The sequence below is a fragment of the Ursus maritimus genome, unplaced genomic scaffold, assembly GCF_017311325.1.
Source record: "Ursus maritimus isolate PB19 unplaced genomic scaffold, ASM1731132v1 scaffold_9, whole genome shotgun sequence".
NCBI lineage: Eukaryota > Metazoa > Chordata > Mammalia > Carnivora > Ursidae > Ursus > Ursus maritimus.
In genome coordinates, this window is record NW_024427107.1 from 29,213,624 (window position 1) to 29,224,432 (window position 10,809).

Genomic DNA, 10,809 nt, shown 5'->3' on the forward strand with positions numbered 1-10,809 from the left:
AGAAAGAAAGAAAGAAAGAAAGAAAGAAAGAAAGAAAGAAAGAAAGAAAGGCGTTGCTCCATCTTCTCTGGGGCTTATTTTCCATATCTATAAATGGGGATAATAATATCCACCTTCCAGATTACAAAGAGGGTCAAATGAAGTTAGCTATGAGGGCCCCCTATAAATTATGATGTATTAAATGTTGGGTGATACTGATATAAATATTGAACAGTATCCAATAAAGAGTCCTTATACAATGTATTCAGTGTTCACAAATGCTTAACCCCCTTTTTGCAATAGTCATACTGTTGTTGACAGAAAATGTGTCAACTGCAATGTCCTAGTGATTTTATACATTCTTTTCATTTAGACTATTCTAATATTTTATTTTATTTTATTATTTTATTTTTTTAAAGATTTTATTTATTTATTTAACAGAGACAGAGACAGCCAGCGAGAGAGGGAACACAGCAGGGGGAGTGGGAGAGGAAGAAGCAGGCTCATAGTGGAGGAGCCTGGTGTGGGGCTCGATCCCGTAACGCCGGGATCACGCCCTAAGCCGAAGGCAGACGCTTAACCGCTGTGCCACCCAGGCGCCCCTATTCTAATATTTTAAATCGTTTTTCCTTTAGAATGTGGAAAACATATCATTGAATACATTTTCCTGAGTATAAACACCTTGTGATTTTCTGTTCCCTAGGCACTTTTTAATTCTGTTATGATAGCACCTCTCACACCTCCCATCTCCTCCACTAGACCCATAATGGAGCCTGCTTTACCAAGAAAGTGAGTGTTCTCTACCAGTTCTTAAATTTCACACACAAAAACAGTATTCACAGATATACAAGTGAAAATTTACCACATGAAATACTCTCTCTCTCTTTTTTTTTAAAAACTTGATACTGAAAAAATTATCAGCTTTATGAGGGGAAATATTTTGAAGATTGCATGACACACAAACAACTTAAAAAGACATTTTTTAATAGAGAGAGAGTGTGAATGGCGGGGGAGGGGCAGAGGGAGAGAAAGAATCTTAAGCAGGCTCCATGCTCAGCAGGGAGCCTGATGCTGGGCTGTATCTCACAACCCTGAGATCACAACCTGAGCCTAAATCAAGAGTTGGACCCTTAACCCACTGAACCACCCAGGCGTCCCCCCGCACCCCAAACAACATTTTAATCTTTCTCTGCACATGTGACAATTTATTTCTTTAATAATGCAGTTTTAGTTATTTATCTCAAGTATAAGACCCTTATCCATGGATTTCTCATTTATAAAAATAATTATAAAACAGTATTTCCTAAAATGTACCCCAAGGAAAAGATGCTCTAGAACAAAAGGCTCCGTAATCTAATAAATATATAAATACCACAACCTATATTCACCATCTTAGAAATTCAAAATGGCCCTTGGTATCTATGACCAGTAGCTTCTTTACAGGTATATGAGTGTTGTACTACTTTCCCAATTTCCTCTATGTTTAAAATATTTTGTAACTTAAAAAAATCTGTGCCTTTGTTTTTAACTGGAATTTCCCCAAGTTGTTTAGCCAGAGTGTCCTTTTTACTCCTTCTGGATATCTCCCCAATAGTAGAAGCAAGTAGGTACAAGAGTTTAAGGGTACACTTTAGGCTGCATATCCCCATCTCCTGAAAAAACAATGACTTCTTCACCAAACAAAAGTACAACAGGTCCTAGACACAAATCCAGAGGAGGATGGGAAGGGCAAACCCACACCTCAGAGATTCTTAGCCATATGCAAGTTAGAGGTGGTGGAAGGTGACATCACGGTATTTCTACCACAGCTTTGAACAACACACATTGAATGTATGTGGTAAGGCTCTTCTCGCCCCTTTGGATAGTAGCCAGATTTACTTCAATATAAGAACTATAGATCTGAACAGACTGATGAACCTAAGAGATAGAACTCCTCTGCCCTCTTTGCACAAGTTGATACATGACTCACAGCTTCCTGAGATGAAAAGGAAGATTCAAGCTCACCACATAAATGACAGAACACCAGAAAGTTCAGATGAACGAAGCCACTTCAGGAAGTAGCTTTCTTAAATACCTCGGTAGCATGGAATAAGGAGAAGGTTGTAATAGTTAAAATAACTATGGGATTTGAGATCCTTGAGCAAAATTTTACAAAAGATTCCTTTCTGAGAGCATAAAGGAAATAAACTACCATCCATATCAAATTTCAGGAGGTCTTTGGGTCATATTCAATAATAATAGGCAATGACAAGACAATATTATCCCAATTTTATAGATGCTAACACTGAAGCCCAGAGACATTAAACAACCTGATAAGGCCACGCAACTAGTAAGAGGAGACGGCAGAATTTGAACCCACAGCCTGTTACATCCTTCTTGATCTACAGAGAGGTAACAGTGGAGTGAGGGGTAGCCAGCAGGATCACCCGCTTTGACACAAGCCTGTTCTCTCCCACCTCACTCATGAGCCCACAATGAAGGTCACACTAATGGACTAAAATTATTCTGTCTACAGGTTTTATCAAATAGTGTTTCAAGCACACAGCCTCTTTAAAAATTGGATTTAATTTAAAATGTTGGAGCACTTTTGACATTCACTTACTTTGACGAGAAATCCCCAATTAGTCTAAATCAGGGATATTTTACTTTCATTTAACCTTCCATTATGACAAGAACATACGGAAAGCAAGTGTGTCACTGGTAACTGCTGACATAGCATCAACGTAACACACGCTAAGTCAGTCCTCAGGGAGCAATACACAGGCAGGATCCTTCTATTTCTTTGCACCTCAAGGCCCCATGGTATTCCATAGGATGAACCTACCCCTCTTATATGTTACTGCAACCTTCTTACCCCAAAATTACAGACCTGCCTTCAAAAATCTAAGAGTTGAGCCTATTTCCCCTACATACAAATTGTAACACTGGGTTTTCCAAAACGGTATCTTCAACGAAGTGTAAAAATTTAATCACTCTAATTCTACTACGCATACCTCAGAGTTATATCCTGTTCCATTTCATCCAGTGAGAGCAACCAAGGTTATCTGCCGAATTCAGTGATTTAAACTCATGCTTAGACTAGGTACTCAGAAATCACCTCCTGGCCAAACCATAACGTCTTTCTCATATAGATTGTTTGGCTACAATTGTTTTGGGGTATATATCCAAATTACATCCCAAATTGTGGTAGGCAAATAAGGTCCCTCAGTAAATCTAATCTTGGTCTTAGGAATAAGGAGGGAAAAGGGCTTAGAACTTCTTTATAGACAATTTGGCAGGAATTTGTTAGACTGCGGGCTCTCTGAAGGCAGGTCTTAGTCACTGTTATTTCCCACATGTGTATTAGGAACATGATAAACAATAGCCCACAATAAATGTCTACTGAGGGAATGGACAGGAACATGAATAAGCAAACCCAAAGAAAATCACCCTTACTTCAATGATACAGATTTGGCTGGGCCAGAAGGCTGGGTATGAGGGCCCTGGAATATTCTCAAATATTTCAGGAAGTCTAATGGAAACTATGCATTTACCTTAAGAGGAGATTGCACAGGGCAACTAAAAAGTCACATTTCTTCTACTTTAGCACGCTTGATATCAAGTCACTGTGACAAGACCAGTTGTTCTGTGTAGGTTGGAATTTGGAGAGGGAAATGCTCCCATACTTCTCCTCCCTGAGCCCTTCTTGAGGTGGAAGATACAGTAATCTGACTGGGACAGATTTACAAATGAATAGAGTCTCTGTTTTATGAAGTCAAGCACACACAGGGCTGTAGCTCTCTCTGACTCCTTGTGAAGAGGCAGGGGTAAGAAGATTCAGGGTAGGGCTTGACTTCCCACTTTTCCTCCTCTTTTCTCTAATGCTTCCACAATCAACTAGTAGTAAAGTTTTGGTGGAGGAGGAGAGGTCCTAGTTGAGGGCTGAGTACACATGTCCCTTGGAAACCGCACAGGGATGGAGGACTGGCCCAGGCAGGATTCCCAGGGGGTCCTGCCCATCCTATCACATGCTACCACAGCCACAGTGAGGCCACTTCTAGCTGAGGCCCTTTATCTACGATGAACATTCCAAAAAATAGAAGTTGATAAGCAGTGACAGATCACTTCAGAAGGTTGTGATTTCTCTAGCCACAATTCTAAGGGAGTGAACTATAGAACATTCCCAGGCACAAGAAACTAACCCAGAAAGGAGGGCCATAACTTGGGGTTGGCAGACCAGGGTGTTAATCCTGGCCCCTCCAAACTTGCTAAGCAGCCCTCTCTGGACAAGGCATTCCACCTTTCATGGTCTCGGTGTCCTTAGTGGTCGAATGAGGGTATTGGATTACTAGATAATCTCTGTTTCCTTTCCAACTCCAGCAGTCTACGATTCAGTGAATGACAACTTTGTCTGGTATCTTAAGCACATGCCTTTCACTCGAGCCAACACAGACCATTTGCAAGACACATGCTTGTTAGCAAATTGGAATTCAGTGTTTGCTGCACAGACCCTGCCAAAGGATTCTTAAAGTCATCTGATATTCAAGATATAGTCTAATAGATGTGTTAACCATCCATGAAGAGCTGGCTCATAGGAAGCAGATTCCATTCAATTTAATATTCATTGAGCACCAAAAGTGGGAACTTTGGCATATATTATCTCATTTAAAAGCCTGTCTTCACAGTTTTTCCATAGATGAAATGTTGATAGAAGCACGAGCAGTCTTTCATGTCCATTGTTTTCTTAAACTTATTATGCCAATACATTACTGCTCCTTTCAGATGCTTCTGTTCTTATCCTCACACTAGTATATGGCATCACAGAGCACAATCCCAGGCCTCCTCATCTCTACCCTACTGTTCTGCTTCATCGAATGACAACTTCCTAGGGAATCCTTCCTCTGTTTGACAGTGTCCTTGTATTTTTTAAAATTAAACTCTGGATAAAGATATTGTTTACTGCAGTACTTAGCATTTCCTCTATAGGAGCCCAGGAGGTTCATGTTTTTGGGGGAGTGGAAGGGGGAATCTTGTCACTGCAGATAAATATATAAGCTTCCTTTGATCAGAAACTGAAAACTGTAACACAAGGTTTCTCTTGTTATCTCATTTAAAGCCTAAATTAGTGTCCATTATAATAATCGAGCAATACATCTCAGATACTTCATAGCATCTACTCCTCAACCTCCTTAGCCATCCCAAGTCCTTCTGGAAGTAAATGGGCAAATAAATTATGGGAGATTCCAGGCCGGTGACTAAAAGCACAGGCCGTGTGTGTGAACCAAGCTCCCACTTATGACTATACTACGTCAGCTGCAGTATTTCATTTCTGAGTCAATGTCCTCAATTGTGGAGAATGGGGCCATATTGATTCCCAAATCATCATTTCTAATGAGATCCTCCTTCCTATAAAACATTTAGTATAGTTCTTGGCTCATAAATATTTGGCAAATATGCATTCATACTAATGACATTTTGGAATCCAAACTGCGCTGCCTTTCATTCCCATTCTTTTACTGGTTTTATTGGTTAACTCGTTGTTTTCTCTAATCCACTGACCTACGGCCTTTTCACCATTCCTCACTCCCCTCCTGTCCTTACTTTTCTTAAATCCCATAGCCCATCATTGTAGTCACAGCCATGCCAACTTCCTCAACAATATGTTCCTCTCTTTCTTTCCATTGCTCACCCACCTGGCAAAACCCTATCCCTGCTGAATCCTGCTCTCTGCTTTGTCTCCAAAGAGACAGTACACTATAAGGCATAAGGGTGGTAGCTCTGGAGTTCAGCTTCTCAGGGCTCACACACCTGCTCTGCCAACTAATACCTGTGTATCTTTAAGTTGCTTATCACTCTGTAAAACGAGGATGATAATAATAATGCCTGATTCCTGGATATGTAATGAAGTTGAAATGACACTATACACTTAGACCGTAGTAGGCACTCAATAAACATTTTTTATTATTATTACTCCACACATGAGTCAGTGGAATGAATTTGGGAAAATCACATACCTAGACAGACTGCTTGCACCATAAATAGGAAACCATAGACATCAAATGGGCTCTTGATACTATCCGGAAACTCTATTTGCTTTCTCAGTATGTTTGCTCTCCTACTCCCCCACAGCACTGAGCCATGCCTTCAACTCTTACTTCAACTCTCCTCCACTCTCAGTTGATGACCTCCCCTCCTGCTGCACGGGGAAAACAGAAGCCATAAGACAAATACTACTTCATCTGACCATCATCCAATATACAACTACCCACATCTGGACCCATTTTCTCCACCTTCTCTTTAGTTCAACGGAAGAAAGTTCCCTTGCTTCTGTCAAAGGCCAACCCCTGTACTTGGGTTACAGGTCTCCCCTACTGTGACTTTCCCAAGAATGTTCCTCACCTTCCTCCAAGGTGATATATCCTTGTATATCTCCTTCCATTAAGTGTGGGTGGAACTCATGACCCACCCTTAACCAATAGAATATTGCAAAAGTGATGGAGAATTGTTCTTGTGATAACAGGGAATTATATGAGACTTTACCTTGCTAAGACAGACAGGTGCTAAGATTCCCCTTGCTTGATTGATGAAGTAAGAGGCCATGTTGAGGAAGCTCAAGTAACAAAGCACTGTGGGGAGTAGAGGGAAAGGGTATCTAGGAACTGAGGACAGCCTCCAGGCAAGAGCCAGCAGGAAGCTGGGACCCTCAGACCTAGATGCAAGGGAATGAATTCTACTCACAACCTCAATAGACTTGTAAGTGCGTTCTTCCCCAGTTAGGCCTTCTGCTGAAAATACAGCCCACTTAACACCTCGATTGCAGCCATGTGAGACTCAGCAGCAGACCCAATTAAGTGGAACCTCAACTCCTAATCCATAGATACTGTGAGAACTATTGTAAGCCAAAAAGTCTGTGGTAATCTGTTACACAGCAATAGAAAATGAAGGCATCCCCTGTATGCACCAGAAATTTCCCATAATGCTTTAGTACCTACTCTAGATAGTCTACTGTATCCTATTTTTTAAAAAAATTTAGTCTATATGCCTTCTAGGTATTCCCCCTTCTCTATGCTCTCTTTTCCAACAAAACTTGTTAGAAGAGTTTTTCAGATGTCTCACTATGTCCTCACCTCCCATTCACTGCTCTGCCTGCTGTATTCACATCACTGCCTTCACATTCTTTTTGTCAAGAACACCAATAAGTTCTAAATTATTTCATCTAGACGGATATGTCTCTATGTTTATCTTACTCAATATCCCAGTAGTATTTAACACAGTTCGCCACTCTCCATCTTTAGAATGATTTCTTCTCTTGGCTCACAGGACTTCACATTCTCTAGTTTCCTTCAACTTGTCTGGCTGCTGCTTCTCGTCCATCTTTGCTGGCTTTTCCTCCTACACCAAACTTGAGCAGTGCTGTGCCCAAGTCTGACATCAACATGCTCTTGGCTCCCAAATTTTTCTCTCTAGCCCTGACCTCTCCCCTCAGCTCCACAACCTACAGCCAGCTGCCTAATTACATTTCCATTTACGTGTCTAATTGTCATCTCAGACTTAAAATGTCCGAAAAGAACATTTGATTTTTCTTTCACAAAAATCTGTTGTTCCCCCAGTTTTCCCAATCTCAGCGAATGGCACATTTAATAAACCTTTACACTGGGGATTCTCATTCCTTCACCTTCCTCCCCTCCTCGATCAGCAAATCCTTGCAGGTCAATCTTCACAATAGATCCTAAATTTGTCTACTCCTCTCTAACTTCACTCCTCTCAACCTAGTGCAAACTGCCCTCACCTCTGACCTGGATGGCACCAACAGCCACCTAACTGGTCTCCCTGCCTCTCCCTGCTGTCCTCTATAATCCATACAGCAGGAAATTTAAAAAAACAAAAACCAAAACCAAAAACCAAAACCACCTTGTATGCTTTACTGCTAAGATTTTCCAAAGACTTCATACTCTACTTGAAAAAGTCCACCAAGCCCTAGGTTGCTGGCTGCCACCTGCCTCCCTGACATATCTCGTATGTCGTACCTACCAAGTTCTAGCCATACTCAACTTTTTCTCCTTCCCACCTCAGGGCTTTTACAATTCTTATTCCCTCGGCTGGACAGATCTTCCCAAGCTACATGTCTTAGGCCTTAGATCAAATGTCCCCTCCTCAGGGAGGTCTACCCCCTAGTCACTTTCTCTTCTTCTCTGACATCATGATTTCCCTCATAGCATGAATCACAATCTCAAGTGCCACACTTGTTTGTTTATTTGATTGTTGCTATGACTCCTCTTACTAGATTTGAGCATCAGGAAGTGCTCACTGCTATATTCTAGAATAGCACCTGGCACCTAGCAGATGCTCAATAAATATTTGAATAAATGAATGCAGAAGTATATATATATATANAATATATACATTACTGAAAAGCTGTTATAAAATGAAGCCCATAAAAAGTTATAAAATGAAGCCCATTTTTAAAAAAATTTAACAGAAATCTGTTTCGAGACATGAACAATCTTTTTTGATAATGTGAATTACCACACCCTAGTTATTCTGTTTCTATAGGTTTGATTTTTTCCTACATTGGGTTTACTTTGATTACCGAGCGTAAATTATAATTAATTCTTCTGTCACAAACTACAAGCCACAAGACATATTTTCAGTATTGCTGGACAAAAACACTAAGGAATCACTACTCTCCTTACTCAATGTCACTGATGCCATGTGACTTAATTCCAAACCCAGTTATATACTGTAGCCATACAATGCAGGCTTTTTAGCAGACCATGGTAATGAGCGTGCTCATGGTCTGGAGTCCAACAAGCAACTGTCAAAAACTATCATCCCGAATGACTACTTGCTGAAAATTTCTCACTCCTAGAGCTGGTACTTCCAGGGTGGTCTAGAAAAGAAATTTGTGCCTATGTCTATTCTGGGGATATTCTAAATGCTGATGTTTAGCATTTCTTTGGAAGTGCAATTTCATGCTTTGAGGAGCTTTTTTTTCCCCCCAAGCTCCAGAAGATAAATAGTCTCTATTAAGCTCGCTTGTTTATGTATTTTTTTTTCTTCCTGACATACCACTATCCTCTGAAAACTCCAGTAAATAGTTACTCAGTTGATTTTAAGAACCACTCTCGAGAAAAAGCACTAACTTCATCGCCTACCACTTGCTGCCCTCAAAACTTCTTAGCAACATACACTGTGCATGAACCTCAACGTGGTTTGCTTTGTCCAATCGCATGCCTGAAAGCCCAGCCAGTCAGTTGTGTAATAATAAACCCCTTATCTCCTGAAGATACACAAACGGAAAGATCTCTCAGTGCTTCAGTGCACAAGAGACTTCACTAGAATTCTCAGCAGAAACTCACATCCATTTTTAATGCCAAATTACCCCCACTTTTCCCGATTTCCTCTCCCCCCATCTGCAATTCTGAGGATGGCAAAAAACCCAAAATGCTAAACAATGTCGAGTTTGGGGGGGGGGGGGCACTGCCAAAAGCTGCCAGCAAAATGCATTTAGAAACCAAGGGCTTGATTTTCGCTTTGGGCTTACTGATTCCCTTACAAACATCTGTGATGGAAACTCATCAATTGTTCTTGGATGAAGAAGGGATTGAAAGCTTGACAAGAGAAGCTGCTTGCTAGTTTCAGTAAGCTTGACGAGCCCTCAAAATAGGGAGGACACTCCTGCTTCCTCTGCGAAGAATAAAATCTCACCCCCTCCTACCTCGAGCGTCCCCACCCGGCGCAAACCCGCGCCTCCCTCGTCCCATATCCAAGTTCCCTACCTCGCCAGGGAGAAGTGTCCTTTCCCTGCACCCACACGAGACAACAAACCCGACCCGGCCTTTGAGGAACGGGGGAGCGACCGCCTCGGAAAGGTGCTGGGGGCCCGAGGTGTAAGCTAATCAGTTCCCTCGCTCTGCCGCCGGCGCCGCCTGACACACCCCTCCCGGCCCGGCCTTCACCGGTCGCCAGTCCCCGGCCTCAGCCCGCGCGCCTCGCCCCGGGGCCCGGGCCCGTCTCTCTCCCGGGGCTGGCGGGTCCCGCGCGCGCCGCCGTGCCCAGCACGCACCTTCAACGCGCCCCGGGCCGGGCCCTTGGGGACTGCACGGCCGGGGCCGAGGGGCAGGAAGCGCTCCTCGCTCTCCTCGTCGTCGTCGTCGCCGTCCACCACCTCGACGACCACCTCCTCGTCCTCGTCTTCCTCGTCGTCATCCTCCTCCTCCGCGCCCCCTCGGGGCTTCTCCTCCACGCGCCCGAGCCCCCTCCGCCGCCTGCTCCCGCCTTCCTCGTCCTCGTCTTCCTCCCCCAGAAGCAGCAGCACGGGCGACGAGGCGGCGGCGGCCCCGGCGGCCCGAGGGGGGCCGGTCCCGGCGCTGCGCGGCGGCGGCAGCGGCGGCCTCCAGCTCTCCGGGGCCGGGGCCGGGCCCGGGCCGTGGGGTGGGAGGCCGGGCAAGGTGCCTTCCCTGACAGGCGCGGGTCCGGGCGCCTGCAACGCGGCGCCCCCCCGGCGGCTGCCCAGGCTGGAGCGCTTGGCTAGACGCCGCGCCTGCATGCCTGACCGCGGGCTGCCAGCCGCGGCGCGGAGCCGGAGAGTTTGTCACCTCCTCCTCCTCCTCCTTCTCCTCCTCTTCCTCCCCCGGGCGGCCGCTGTGGTCGCAGGCGCCCCCGGCGCGGGGCTGCGGGGGGCTGCGGGAGCCGCCTCCCCGGGCTTGCAGCTGCCACTGGCTGCAGAGGCGCGGGCGCCGCCTTCGCTGGACCGGCCCGCGGGGACGCCGGCGGCCGGCGGCTACGGCGGGGCGGCGCGGCGGCCGCGGGCGGGGGTGGGTGTGAGCGAGCGGCGCGCTGCCGCCTGCC

General features: G+C 44.7%; 1 protein-coding gene across 1 annotated transcript in view; it reads right to left on the bottom strand.

Annotated features, from left to right (window-relative positions):
* ZNF704 (zinc finger protein 704) overlaps positions 1-10,507 on the bottom strand; it is a 230,964-nt gene extending 220,457 nt beyond the window's left edge. Inside the window, exon 1 of the mRNA XM_040626004.1 lies at positions 10,025-10,507. Coding sequence (XP_040481938.1) covers positions 10,025-10,507 — 483 coding nt within the window. The remainder of the gene's footprint in view (positions 1-10,024) is intronic.
* Between the last annotated feature and the right edge of the window lie 302 nt (positions 10,508-10,809).